The 11273-nt window shown below is 37.5% G+C and overlaps 1 protein-coding gene across 5 annotated transcripts in view; it reads left to right on the top strand.

The window, feature by feature from the left end:
- Pign (phosphatidylinositol glycan anchor biosynthesis class N) overlaps window positions 1-11273 on the top strand; it is a 171601-nt gene that overhangs the window by 85456 nt on the left and 74872 nt on the right. For 4 of the 5 annotated variants that reach the window (XM_017800012.2, XM_017800011.2, XM_008840646.3 and 1 more), the window contains 4 exons: window positions 417-516; window positions 611-703; window positions 2555-2646; window positions 6331-6439. In XM_017800012.2, coding sequence (XP_017655501.1) covers window positions 417-516; window positions 611-703; window positions 2555-2646; window positions 6331-6439 — 394 coding nt within the window. The remainder of the gene's footprint in view (window positions 1-416; window positions 517-610; window positions 704-2554; window positions 2647-6330; window positions 6440-11273) is intronic. The other variant, XM_029567167.1, reaches the window with a different exon arrangement.

The following is an 11273-nucleotide window of genomic DNA, read 5'->3' as shown; positions in this document are numbered from 1 at the left end:
TTTTTTTTTTTTGTCTTTTTTGAGACAGGGTCTTCCTGTAGCTCCAGCTGGCCTAGAATTCACTATGTAGACCAGACTGGCCTTGAACTCACAGAGATCCACCTGTCTCTGCCTCCCCAGTACTGGGATTAAAGCCGTGCGCCATTACGCCCAGCTCATTTTTCAAATTAACTGAAAAATTTTGTTTTCCTGTAATATGTCTAGATTTCCAACAAAAAATAGTAAGTTAACCTTTGAAACAAATTTAATCTGCCTCCCCAGTAATTTTAAATAATCTATGAGTGGAAAGCCTCCATGATTTTTAGCTCTGTGTAAAGTTTTCATTTTTCACATTAGAATGCTTGCTAATGTTAAGATTTAAGGCAAAATGATGCTAATCTTTTTTTTTTAAATATATAAATGATTTCTTCAAACAGATTTCAAGTTATTCAAGACCTTGTCAAATCACTGTCAGCTTTTCCTCTGAGCCATTTTGTTGGCTATGTGCTTATATTTACTTTGGGAATTGAACTATTAGTAAGTAATTTGTCAGATTAAATTGCACATTTGAATTTTTATGTAACTAGCCTTAAGTAACCTTGCTCTTACTTTCTTTGGAATGTATCACCAGGTTCTCAGTTTCTTCTACCGCTACATGCTGACAGCTGGACTGATTGCATTTGCGGCTTGGCCGTTTCTCACTCAGCTGTGGACCCGAGCAAAGGTATCAGTACTTCTGTTGACATAGGACAGAACTAATAATTATTTTGTTTTGACATATGTTAAACTTAAAGAGTTGTGGGGGCTGGAGAGATGGCTCAGTGGTTAAGAACACTGGTTGTTCTTGCTGGGTTCGAATCCCAGCACCCACATGGCAGCTAACAACTGTCCGTAATTCCAGTCCCAGGGGATCTGACAGCCTCTTCTAACATCTGCAGGCATTGCACGACACGTGTGCACTTACCTACATGCAGGCAATACACGTACACACACAAAATAATAATAAATAAAATTTTTAAAAAGTTTAAAAAAAGTTGTTTACTTTTAAACAAAATAGTGGAATGTGTCCTTTCAAAAAGAGCCTAATCCTTTTCACAGGAGGATTGATACCAGCTTTAGGTCTCTGTGATCCATATATTCTTTCGTGTTGGAATGAGCCAGTGGTTTGGTAGAAATCAGCAGAGCTGATTTGTTTGAAGCACTTCTATAGCTTCAAGTATCTAGATGATACAGTGAGTGGAGAGCTGGCCAGAGCAGCACTGTGGCTTAGGAGCCATACTCTGAACCTGAATCAGAAGAGTAGCTTCCCTCCCAACCCAACCCATCTAGTATTTTCCTAGAGAGGTATTTATTCGTGATAGATTTTTTTAAATTGAATTGTGTGATTTTCACACAATGTATTTTGATCTTATTTAAATCCCCATCTTCCCTTACCACCCCACCCCACTCAATTTAATGTACTCCATTGTATATGTATTAAAGCCTATAGAGTCTATTTTGTCCTTCAGTCTGGGTCCACACACTGGAGCCTGATTAACCTATCAAGAGTCCCATGCTTGAAAGAGACTGTCTTTGCCCCTCCCAACAGTCATCGGTTGTTAGGCTGTTAGTAGTTCCTCAGGTAGGATTGGGTCTTCTTACCCACTTCCCCACATCTATGCTGGGATTTTGTCTGGTTTGAGCCCGCATGGTACTTGTGCATGATGTCACCATTGCTGTGAGTTCATATATGCAACTTCCCAGTTGTCTGGAAAACTCATGATAGATTTTTTAAAAAATGTGATCATGCCTGATTTTCTCTGCTTGACTAGGAAGGAAATTACAGTGTTCTTAGAGACTATTCTTGTTTCTACTTTGATGCTTTTTGAGGGGAGTAGCAGAAATTAAAAAAAATATTCTTTATATCCCATGAAAACTGATGCAAATGTCCTGCTCACGGGAGTGTTGATCATTTTTGTCCTAATCTAGCTATAAAAGTAGTTTTGCTTATCTCCGCTTCTGGAGGGGATGGGGGAGTAGATTTGATGAAAATGCATTATATGCTTATATGAAATTTTTAAACAATGAAAAAGCACAAATAGTAAATATTACTTATGGTAACTGTATTTCTCATGGTTGATCTTCATTGTCCACTTATAGGATTTAAAATCACCATAGAAACAAACCTTTGGGCATGTCTGAGAGATTTTTCTAAACGATGTTAATTGAGATGGAAGACCCACCTAACTTCTGGGACTGTAGGGAAAGGAGAGAACAGCTGGCACCAGGGTTGTCCCTCTGCCTTCTGACTGTGGTTGCAATGTGACCAGCTGCCTTGACTTCCTGCAGTCATGACTTCTCTGCTGTGATGGCCACACCCTGGAACTGGGAGCCAAAATAAACCCACCCTTCCTTCCTTAGTTGCCTTTGTGAAGCATTTTGTTACAGCAACAGAAAAAGTAATAATTTAATAATATTTTTTAGTAGCAGAAAGGTTTTGCATTTTGCTTTTAGTTTCACAGTCATGTAGTATGTGAGATGCCGAAAACAAATTTCTATACTGTATTTATCTGACTGGTGTTTTTCTTGATTTTAGATCACGTCCTTGAGTTGGACTTTCTTCTCATTGCTTCTGGCAGTGTTCCCACTGATGCCTGTTGTGGGTCGGGAGCCAGATCTCTCGCTAGTGTATGAACAGTATTGTTTTTCCTCTCTAATACAATTGTTTTTCTCTATCAGCACTATGAATTTTAAAATTTATTATTTGTGTGTGTGCGCGCGTGCGCATGTCATATGTACAGGGGCCCAAGAAGGCCAAAAAAGGGTGTCAGATCCCATAGTGCTGGGATCTGAACTTAGGGCCCCTGAAAGAGCATCAAGAGCTCTTAACTGCTAAGCCATCTCTCCAGCCTCAGCACTATGAAATTTTAACCTAATCTTGGTTATTCAAGTAAAATCACATGAACAAACTTGCAGTTAAAATACTAATGTTAAACTAGTAGTTATAACCTTAGCCTGTGATCTGGGAGGCACTGTTTCCCTGGAGATGCTTCCAGACCTTCAGAGACAATGAAATTGTGCCAAGCAAAGATAACCTAAAAATTAACCCCCACACCCATATAGGCTTTCTTTATTTTGCATATCAGAGAATCTGTAAAAATTTTAGTTATATGTGAAACAATGTTTCATTGCCAAAACAAAAAGGAATCTAACTTTGCTTTTGAGTGTATCCATAACAAAATAGCTTCCAAAAATGAAATTTTGTCCTAATTTGAATCCAGAAATTCCAGTGGGAAGAATCTCTGTTAAAATGCTTTTCATTTTGTTTGGTTTCATTTTATTTTGTTTGCAGAACTGAGAATCAAACCCAGTGCCTTGTATATGTTAGGCAAACACTATACTACCTTTTTAGCACAACCTTCCCATATTTAAATATTCAAATTATATGAAAAATTTTTATTATATTTCACCAAACTCCACATTCTAGTGGCATATTTCTCCTCAGCATGACCTAGAAAAATGTTTAAAATTATTGATTACCTCTGCTTTTAAGTTATTATTAAGTAACCTACCAGCTCTCTCTCTCTTTCTCTGTCTCTCTCTTTCTCCCTCTTTCCCTCCTTCTCTCCTTCTTTGTGTGTGTTTGTGTGTCCTTTTGTGTCTGTGTCTGTGGATGCTTGGCTAAATGATCTTTATTTCATTTACCATTTCATTTACTTACTTTTCTTTTGAGCAAGGTCTCTATATGTAGAGCAGGCTAGCCTCAAATTCAGCCTCCATCCTCACCCTCCTGAGTGCTGGGCTCCTTTCTTACTTTTTTTAATCACACAATCACTTTTGCTGCTTTCTTCTGAATGCTTTAAGCATTTTAAAAACATTTTAACCTAACTTTAATAGGAATATATCTCTTTTTAAAATATTTATTACTTTAATTTTATGTTTATGAGTATATTGCCTGCATGTATGTAAGTGTGCCCATGTCATCCAGTGCCTGTGGAGGTCAGAAGAAGGCATTAGATTCCCTGGAACTGGAGTTACAGATGGTTGTTAGCCACCGTGTGGTGGGAATCAAACCTGGGTCCTCTGTAAGAGCAGTCAGTGCTCTTATCACTGAGCCTCAATATATCTTCTTTTTTAATAGTGGGAAGGTTAGTTGGATATTTTTTGTTTTGTCTTTTTTTTTTTTTTTTTCCAGAGCTGAGGACTGAACCCAGGGCCTTGCACTTGCTAGGCAAGTGCTCTACCACAGAGCTAAATCCCCAACCCCAGTTGGATATTTTTTTAAAGTAGGTTTTAATTTAAGAGATTTTTTTTATTTGGATGTTGGTTTACTGGTTTCTCACAACAAAACAAAACCAAAAAAAAAATCCAGTAGTACTAGATCAGGAATTATCTAAGGAAGTCAGTTTATAAGCAGAGCCCAATAATTATACTAAATTATAAGACCGTACTGTCTAGGTGATACTTTTATATTAGAATGTTACTAAGTCAAAACTTTTTGCAACTGTAGTGAACTATACATAGTATGTGAGGAAGCAAATTCAAATGGTTTTTATGTATTTCTTGATGCAGATTATTCCGTGAGCTCTTTTGGTGTTTCTATAAAGTTCTTTCCTTCCTCTTATCAGTCTCTGCTCGTTGGTCCTGCTCAAGCACTATTGACATTGTTAGGCAGAAGTTATATGCCACTTGCATAATCTATTAAAGAGGAATGCAGGAAGCAACTAAACCTGCTAAAATGTGAAAAGGGGGCTGAAGAGATGGCTCAGTGGTTAAGAGCACTGACTGCTGTTGCAAAGGACTCCTGTTTGATTCCTAGCACCTACATAGTAGCTAACAACCAATCATCTGTAACTCCAGTTCCAGGAGAATCTCCTGCCCTCTTCTGGTATTACATGACATGGGTGCACTTCCCTTTATGCAGGAATATACTCATACACATAAAATAAAAGTAATACATTAAAAAAATTTTTTTAAATCCAATTTATATTTTTTTAAAAATGTTTCTAAACTTTAAGTTGTTCATTGATTTTAAATTCATCTTGATTTCCTGTGAGTTTTATTTACAATTTACATTGATTCCTGGTTTATGGAGAAACTTACGTTATCCATTTACTTTCTCACAGCAACCACATCCTTTAAAAGATTACAAAACAGATACATGAAACATTAAAGGATAATATTAGAAGAGAAAGAAAATATGTATGTAACATAACTATAATATTCCTGTTAGCCCAGTATACTAAAACAAAGCCATAGTTGTCAATGAAGTAAAATGTCAATTTTTTAAAAATATTTATTTGTGTGTGTGTGTGAATGTATTACCTGCATGTATGTAAGTGTATCCATGTCATGCAATGTCTGCAGATCAGAAAAGAGCATTGGATTCCCCTGGCACTGGAGTTACAGACTGTTGTTAATTGCCATGTGGGTGCTGGGAATCGAACCTGGGTCCTCTGCCAGAGTAGCCAGTGCTCTTAATCACTGAGCCATCTCTCCAGCCCCCGTCAATTATTTTTTTTAAATAGAAGCCAAGAATTTTTATCATATGGGGGTATTTTTGAGTTTTAATATAATCCGTGTTAAATATACTAATACTTTTTTATGATTCTCAGAGAATATTTGAAGAATCAAAACAAAAGCCAAATGCTTATTGGTTTGTATGCTCTATAGGTATCTAATAATTTCAGTTACATTATTCACATTTTTTGGAAGAGAGAAATCAAGCTCAAAAACAGTACACTATTCCTTGAAGTCAGTTATCTTTGACATCAGGAACCAGTCTGTACCTGGTGTTCCTGAAAAGTATAGCTTGATACTTTATTACTGAGCAAAATGATTGTATAGTAATGTATTCCCCTGCAGGACACCTTTGGGACCACTGTCCTACCTTCCTTTAGTCAGGACAGCTGAGGAAAAGCCAGAGTCAATGACAGAAAGGAGCTGTTTGACTTGATAGAAGTAAAATGGACTACAAATATACATCCTTTTTAATGAATAAGTGATCACAATTGCAAACAATGTTGTATATGGCATTATATTTGTTTGACAACCTTTTTATATTGTCTTCTGTGTATTTGCCCAGTTTAGCTTTAAGAATTATGGCAGTTGACAAATGTAAAAAGCAAAGTTGAATTAGAGAAATAAGGTAAAGAGAGTAAAAGAAATTGTGAAATGTCGTTACAAATAACCTAGTCCCTAGAATGTCTTTATCCTAAGGTATTTCTGATTTCCCGTCATATGTCTGCTCACTCTACTGTTACATATTGACCAAGTGAAATGCTTAAGAGGTTCCACATTAGAGTAAAGCGTCTCATACTTTTATATGCTGTCTTTAGAAAATTCTAAACTGTAAATTATATTTTGAAACAGAATGGGTGCTGGCTTGCTGGTACTCCTGCTCTCCCTGGTTGTTGTAACAACTCTCATAAAAAGAAAAATTACTTTCATAAAGGAAGAGCTACTGGTACATCTGTTACAGGTCAGTTACAGATTTCAGTACTATGCTATACTAATGATACAGTGAAATGAATCTTAATGTTATATACTGTTTTGTGTTCATGCCAGTCAAGAAGATCTGTAAGCTGAGAAGAAAAATTTTTTATTTAAGGTAGCATACATAACGATGTGTGAAGGCATGAAATAACAAAAAAGTCAACAAGAGGCATCCAGAAGATGCCAGGGAGCAGAGGTTGAGATTTGTGAGGCATCTTTACTCACCAAGCATGAGCTGAAAAATGCTTCCTTTGGACTTAGTCTGTGATAACCTCACTTCAGCCAAACTGCCTAGAAGTGGCAGCAGCTGGAAGTGTTTACCCAATAGCAGATGACAACCTCTAAGATAGACTTGAGTTTGATTTGGGGGGAGTATTTTAAAATTAGTCAATTCCCAGATACTCTATTGACTAGATGTACAATTTTCAGTAACAGGACTTCAGTTTTTTTTAACCTATGAGTAAAGAGAAAGAATCTAGTGGGGTTGTGAGAGTTAGGAATTATATAATGTCATATTATATAAAATGATATTTTTGTAAATAAGAGCAAGAAAGCACTTTTTAGTAGCATAGGAAGTCATTTTTTATTTTTAAGCAATATGTTTTCTTTTCTATTTTTTTAATTTGTTTTTATTGAATTTTTTTGTATTTCATACAGAACATCTCAATCAATCTTTATACCCCCATCCTCACTGGCACCCTCCCATAGCTCCCCCACTGGAATTCATACATTCTGTCATTTGTGTTAAGGCCTATTGTGTCAAGTTAGTGTCCCCAGATGTTCCTCAGTGCAAGTTCATCTGCTGAGGTCTACTCAGCTTATCTAGAGTCCTTAGCTTTAGGAAGATCAGCTCTTTCTCACCTACCAGTAATCAGTTGCCAATATTTCTTCAGCTAAGGTTGGAGTCTGCCGTCCATTCCCCAGTTCTATGCTGGGTTTTTGTCTGCTTGACTTTGCATGGAACTTGTGTTTGCTGACACTATTGCTGTAGATTCATATGAGCAGGGTCCTAGGAGCTTGTAGGACTCCTTCTATATGGTTGTACTCCTCCTCCCTGGCTCTTACAATCTTTCTGCCCTGTCTTCCGCCATGCTCCCTGAGCCCTGGGTGGGTTAAGTTTAATATAGGAGTCCTTTCTAAGGACCAGCATTCTACAGACTCTTACTCTCCCTGTTTCGGCCATTTGTGACCTTTTGTGTTCCTAGCCTTCTGTTGCATGAGGGAGCTTCATTAATGAGAACTGAGAGATTAATTAGTGTCTTCTTCTTTACCCCTGTTCTGTGTTCCATGTGCCTTAGGTGTAGAGGTTGCATTGTAGATGTGTCACTTAGGCCTGGACAATTCATAGACAAGGTCTGTGTGTGACCAGTTGTGGTACTTGGTAATAGTCTATGTCTGGTACAAAAGACACTTCTTTGATGAGTTGGTGACTGGGATATTTGTCTGTAAATGTAAGATTATGTATTTTGCACATAGTAAGAAATTATATTAGTCTAGAGATGTGACAGTCTTGGGTTTTTCTCTAAGATCTATAACCTCTCCAGCCATGTGTAGTTATGTTTACAGTACTGCACTTGAGTTTCCTCCTATTGAGTGGGCTTTTAGCCCAATAGATAGCTGTTGATTGCCCCCAAGATAAAATGGCCACTACTGCACCAATGTCGTATGCTGTGCTGGCCATTGATGTGGTTATTTGGTCTTGAAGCTGGTGTTGGACCATCAATTGATGTTTTCCCTTGGCACCTTCATAGTGCTCTCTAAAGCTATGTGAGTTAGCCTTCAGGGGAGGTGTCTTCCAGGTCAGTTCCAGGTCCATTGCTCCAAATCCTGTGTCCAAAGTATATTTTGTCTTCAGCTGGTAGGGTCTTACCTCAAGTTCTGTGAGGTAGTTAAGGGGTGTGGCAATAGCCTGTGTAATCTTGGGACTCTCTTGAACCACGCTGGCCAACAATACAAGGGAAGGTTTCGCCTGTCTGGCACTGTTTCTTGTTATACAGCCTTTAACTATACACATTGGCTCATGTAGGGATATTGTATGAGTAATTTGTCATCAGGTTGTTGGACTAATATGATTCCCTGTGATTTTTTAAAACTACTTAGGCATTATTGATCTCTCCTCTTTCCCTATCTAACCCTTCCACTATGGCTTCCCCATTTAAAGTGTACCCATTTTCCGCATTTCGTCCTTGATAATACTAGTGCCTATGGTCCCACCTCCCTTGAATTTCTTTTATCCCCAAAGTTCCTTGTATAGCCCTCCCTCTCCCCTCCCATTGAAATACCCCCACTTTTATCCATTTCTCCCTTAGCAACACCTGCCTCCTACTCTTCTTCTCCCTTGGGTTCTTTCTTTCCCTTTACTTCCCTGGCTCCTTTTCATTATCCTGGTTCCTGCAGTTATATATGGATACATACTCACATATAAGGATTTGGTGCTAGGATCCACCATAGGATCGCCTATGAAGGAGAACATATGTCGCTTGATTTTCTGAGTCTGTCTTACTTCACTTAGTATAACAGTTTCTACATCCATCTATTTGCCTGCATTATTTTGTCTTTCCTTGCTGCTGCGTAGAAATCCATTGCATAAATGTACATTTTCATTATCCATTCATCAGTTGAGGGACCCCTAGATTGTTTCCATCTCTTAGCTATTTTGAAAAGAACAGCAACAAACATGGATGTACCAGTGTCTCTGCAATAGGATGAGTCCTTTGGGTATATGCCAAGGAGTGGTATAACCAAGTCAAATGGTAGGGTCATTTTTTATTTTTTTAAGAATTCTCCACACTGCTTTCCATAAGGGTTGCATGAGTTTGCAATCCCACTAGCAGTGGATGAGCATTCCCCTTTCCCCTCATCCCTCACCAGCATTTGCTATCATTTGTTCTCTTGATCTTAGCCAATCTGATTGGGATAAGATGAAATCTTAAAGTGGTTTTAATTTGCATTTCCCTAATTACTAACAACGTTGAACACATTTTAAGATGTTTTTTAGTTATCTTTATTTCTTATTTTGAGAACTCTCTGTTCAGATTCTTAGCCCATCTTTTAATTGGGTCACTTGCTTTCTTGATTCTTTGTTTTTTGAGTTCTTTATTAATTCTGGATGTTAAACCTCTGTCAGATGTGTCATTGGTGAAGATTTCCTCCCATTCTGTGGGTTTTCTCTTCACTTCCTTTGCTGTACAGAAGCTTTTTAGTTTAATGAGGTCCCACTTGTTGATTCTTGACCTTAATTCCTGAGCAACCAGTGTCCAGTTTAGAAAATCCTTTCTTATACCTGTATCTTGTAGGTCATTGCCAATGATTTCTTCTAACAGTTTCAGAGTTTCAGGTTTCATATTGAGGTCTTTGATTCATTTGGAGTTGACTTCTGTGCAAGGCGAAAGATAGGGGTTTAGTTTCATTCTTCTACAGGTGGACGTCCATTTTTGCCAGCATCATTTGCTGAAGATGCTATCCTCCCTCCAATGAATGTTCTTGGCCCCTTTGTCAAATATCAGGTGGCTGAAATTGCATGTACTCATGTTTGGGTCTTCAATTATGTTCCATTGACCTACATGTCAACTTTTGTGACAGCACCAAGCTGTTTTTATGACTGTAGCACCGTAATATAGTTCAAAATCTGATACAGTAATCCCTGTAGCATTGCTCTTTGTGCTCAGGGTTGCTTTGGCTATCTAGGGTCTTTTGTGTTTCCATATGAATTTTAGGATTTTTTTCCTAATTCTGTGAAGAGTGTCATGGGAATATTGATTGACATTGCACTGAATCTATAAATGGCTTTTGGTAGGATGGTCATTTTCACAATATTAATTCTTCTAATCCATGAGCACAGGAGGTCCTTCCATCTTCTGGTGTCTTCCTCAATTCTTTCTTAAATATTTAAAATTTTTGTTGTAGAGGTCTTTAATGTCTTTGGTCAGGTTTATTCCAAGATATTTTGGGGGTGGGTATTGTGAATGGGAGAGTTTCCATGTACTCATTCTCCAATTGCTTATTATTGATATGTAGAAAGGCTACTGCTTTTTGTAGATTAACTTTATAACCTACCACTTTACTGAAAGTGTTAATCATTTCTAGGAGTTTTCTGGTGGAATTTTTGGCATCTCTTAGACATGATATTATGTAATCTGCAAAAAGGGATAATTTGACCTCTTCTTTTCCAACTCGTACTCTTTTAATTTCCTTTTCTTATCTTATTGCACTAGCAAGAGTTTCAAGCACTATATTAAAAAGGAGTGGGTATAGTGGACAGCCTTGTCTGTTTCCTGATTTTAATGTGAATGCTTCCAGTTTTCCTCCATTTAGAATGATGTTGGCTGTGGGTTTGTTATATCTAGCTTTATCTATATTGAAGTATGTTCTCTCCAGTCTAGTTCCCTCTAGGACTTAACATGCATGTTGAATTTTGTCAAAGGTCTTCTCTGCACCTATTGAGATGACCATGTACCTTTTGTCTTTGAGTCCATTTATATGGTTTATGATATTTATTGATTTATGAATATTGAACCATCCCTGCATCTCTGGAATAAAGCTGACTTGATCATGGTGGATGATCTTTTTGCTGTGTGTCTGTATGTGGTTTGCAAGTATTTCATTGAGAATTTTCACATCTATGTTCATTGAGCATATGGGGTCTATCGTTTTCTTTTTTGGTTGTGTCTTTACCTGCTTTTGGTATTAGAGTGATGCTTACTTCATAGGAGGAATTTGGAAGTTCTCCTTCTGTTTCTATCTTTTTGAATAATTTAAGCAGTGTTGGGTATAGATCTTTAAATGTCTGGTAGAATTCTGCTGTGAATCCATCTGGGCTT

Source organism: Nannospalax galili, unplaced genomic scaffold (assembly GCF_000622305.1).
Source record: "Nannospalax galili isolate Female #2095 unplaced genomic scaffold, S.galili_v1.0 scaffold298, whole genome shotgun sequence".
NCBI classification, from domain to species: Eukaryota; Metazoa; Chordata; class Mammalia; order Rodentia; family Spalacidae; genus Nannospalax; species Nannospalax galili.
Note: the sequence above shows the minus strand (reverse complement) of the source record. Positions and strands in the feature narration are given on the sequence as shown.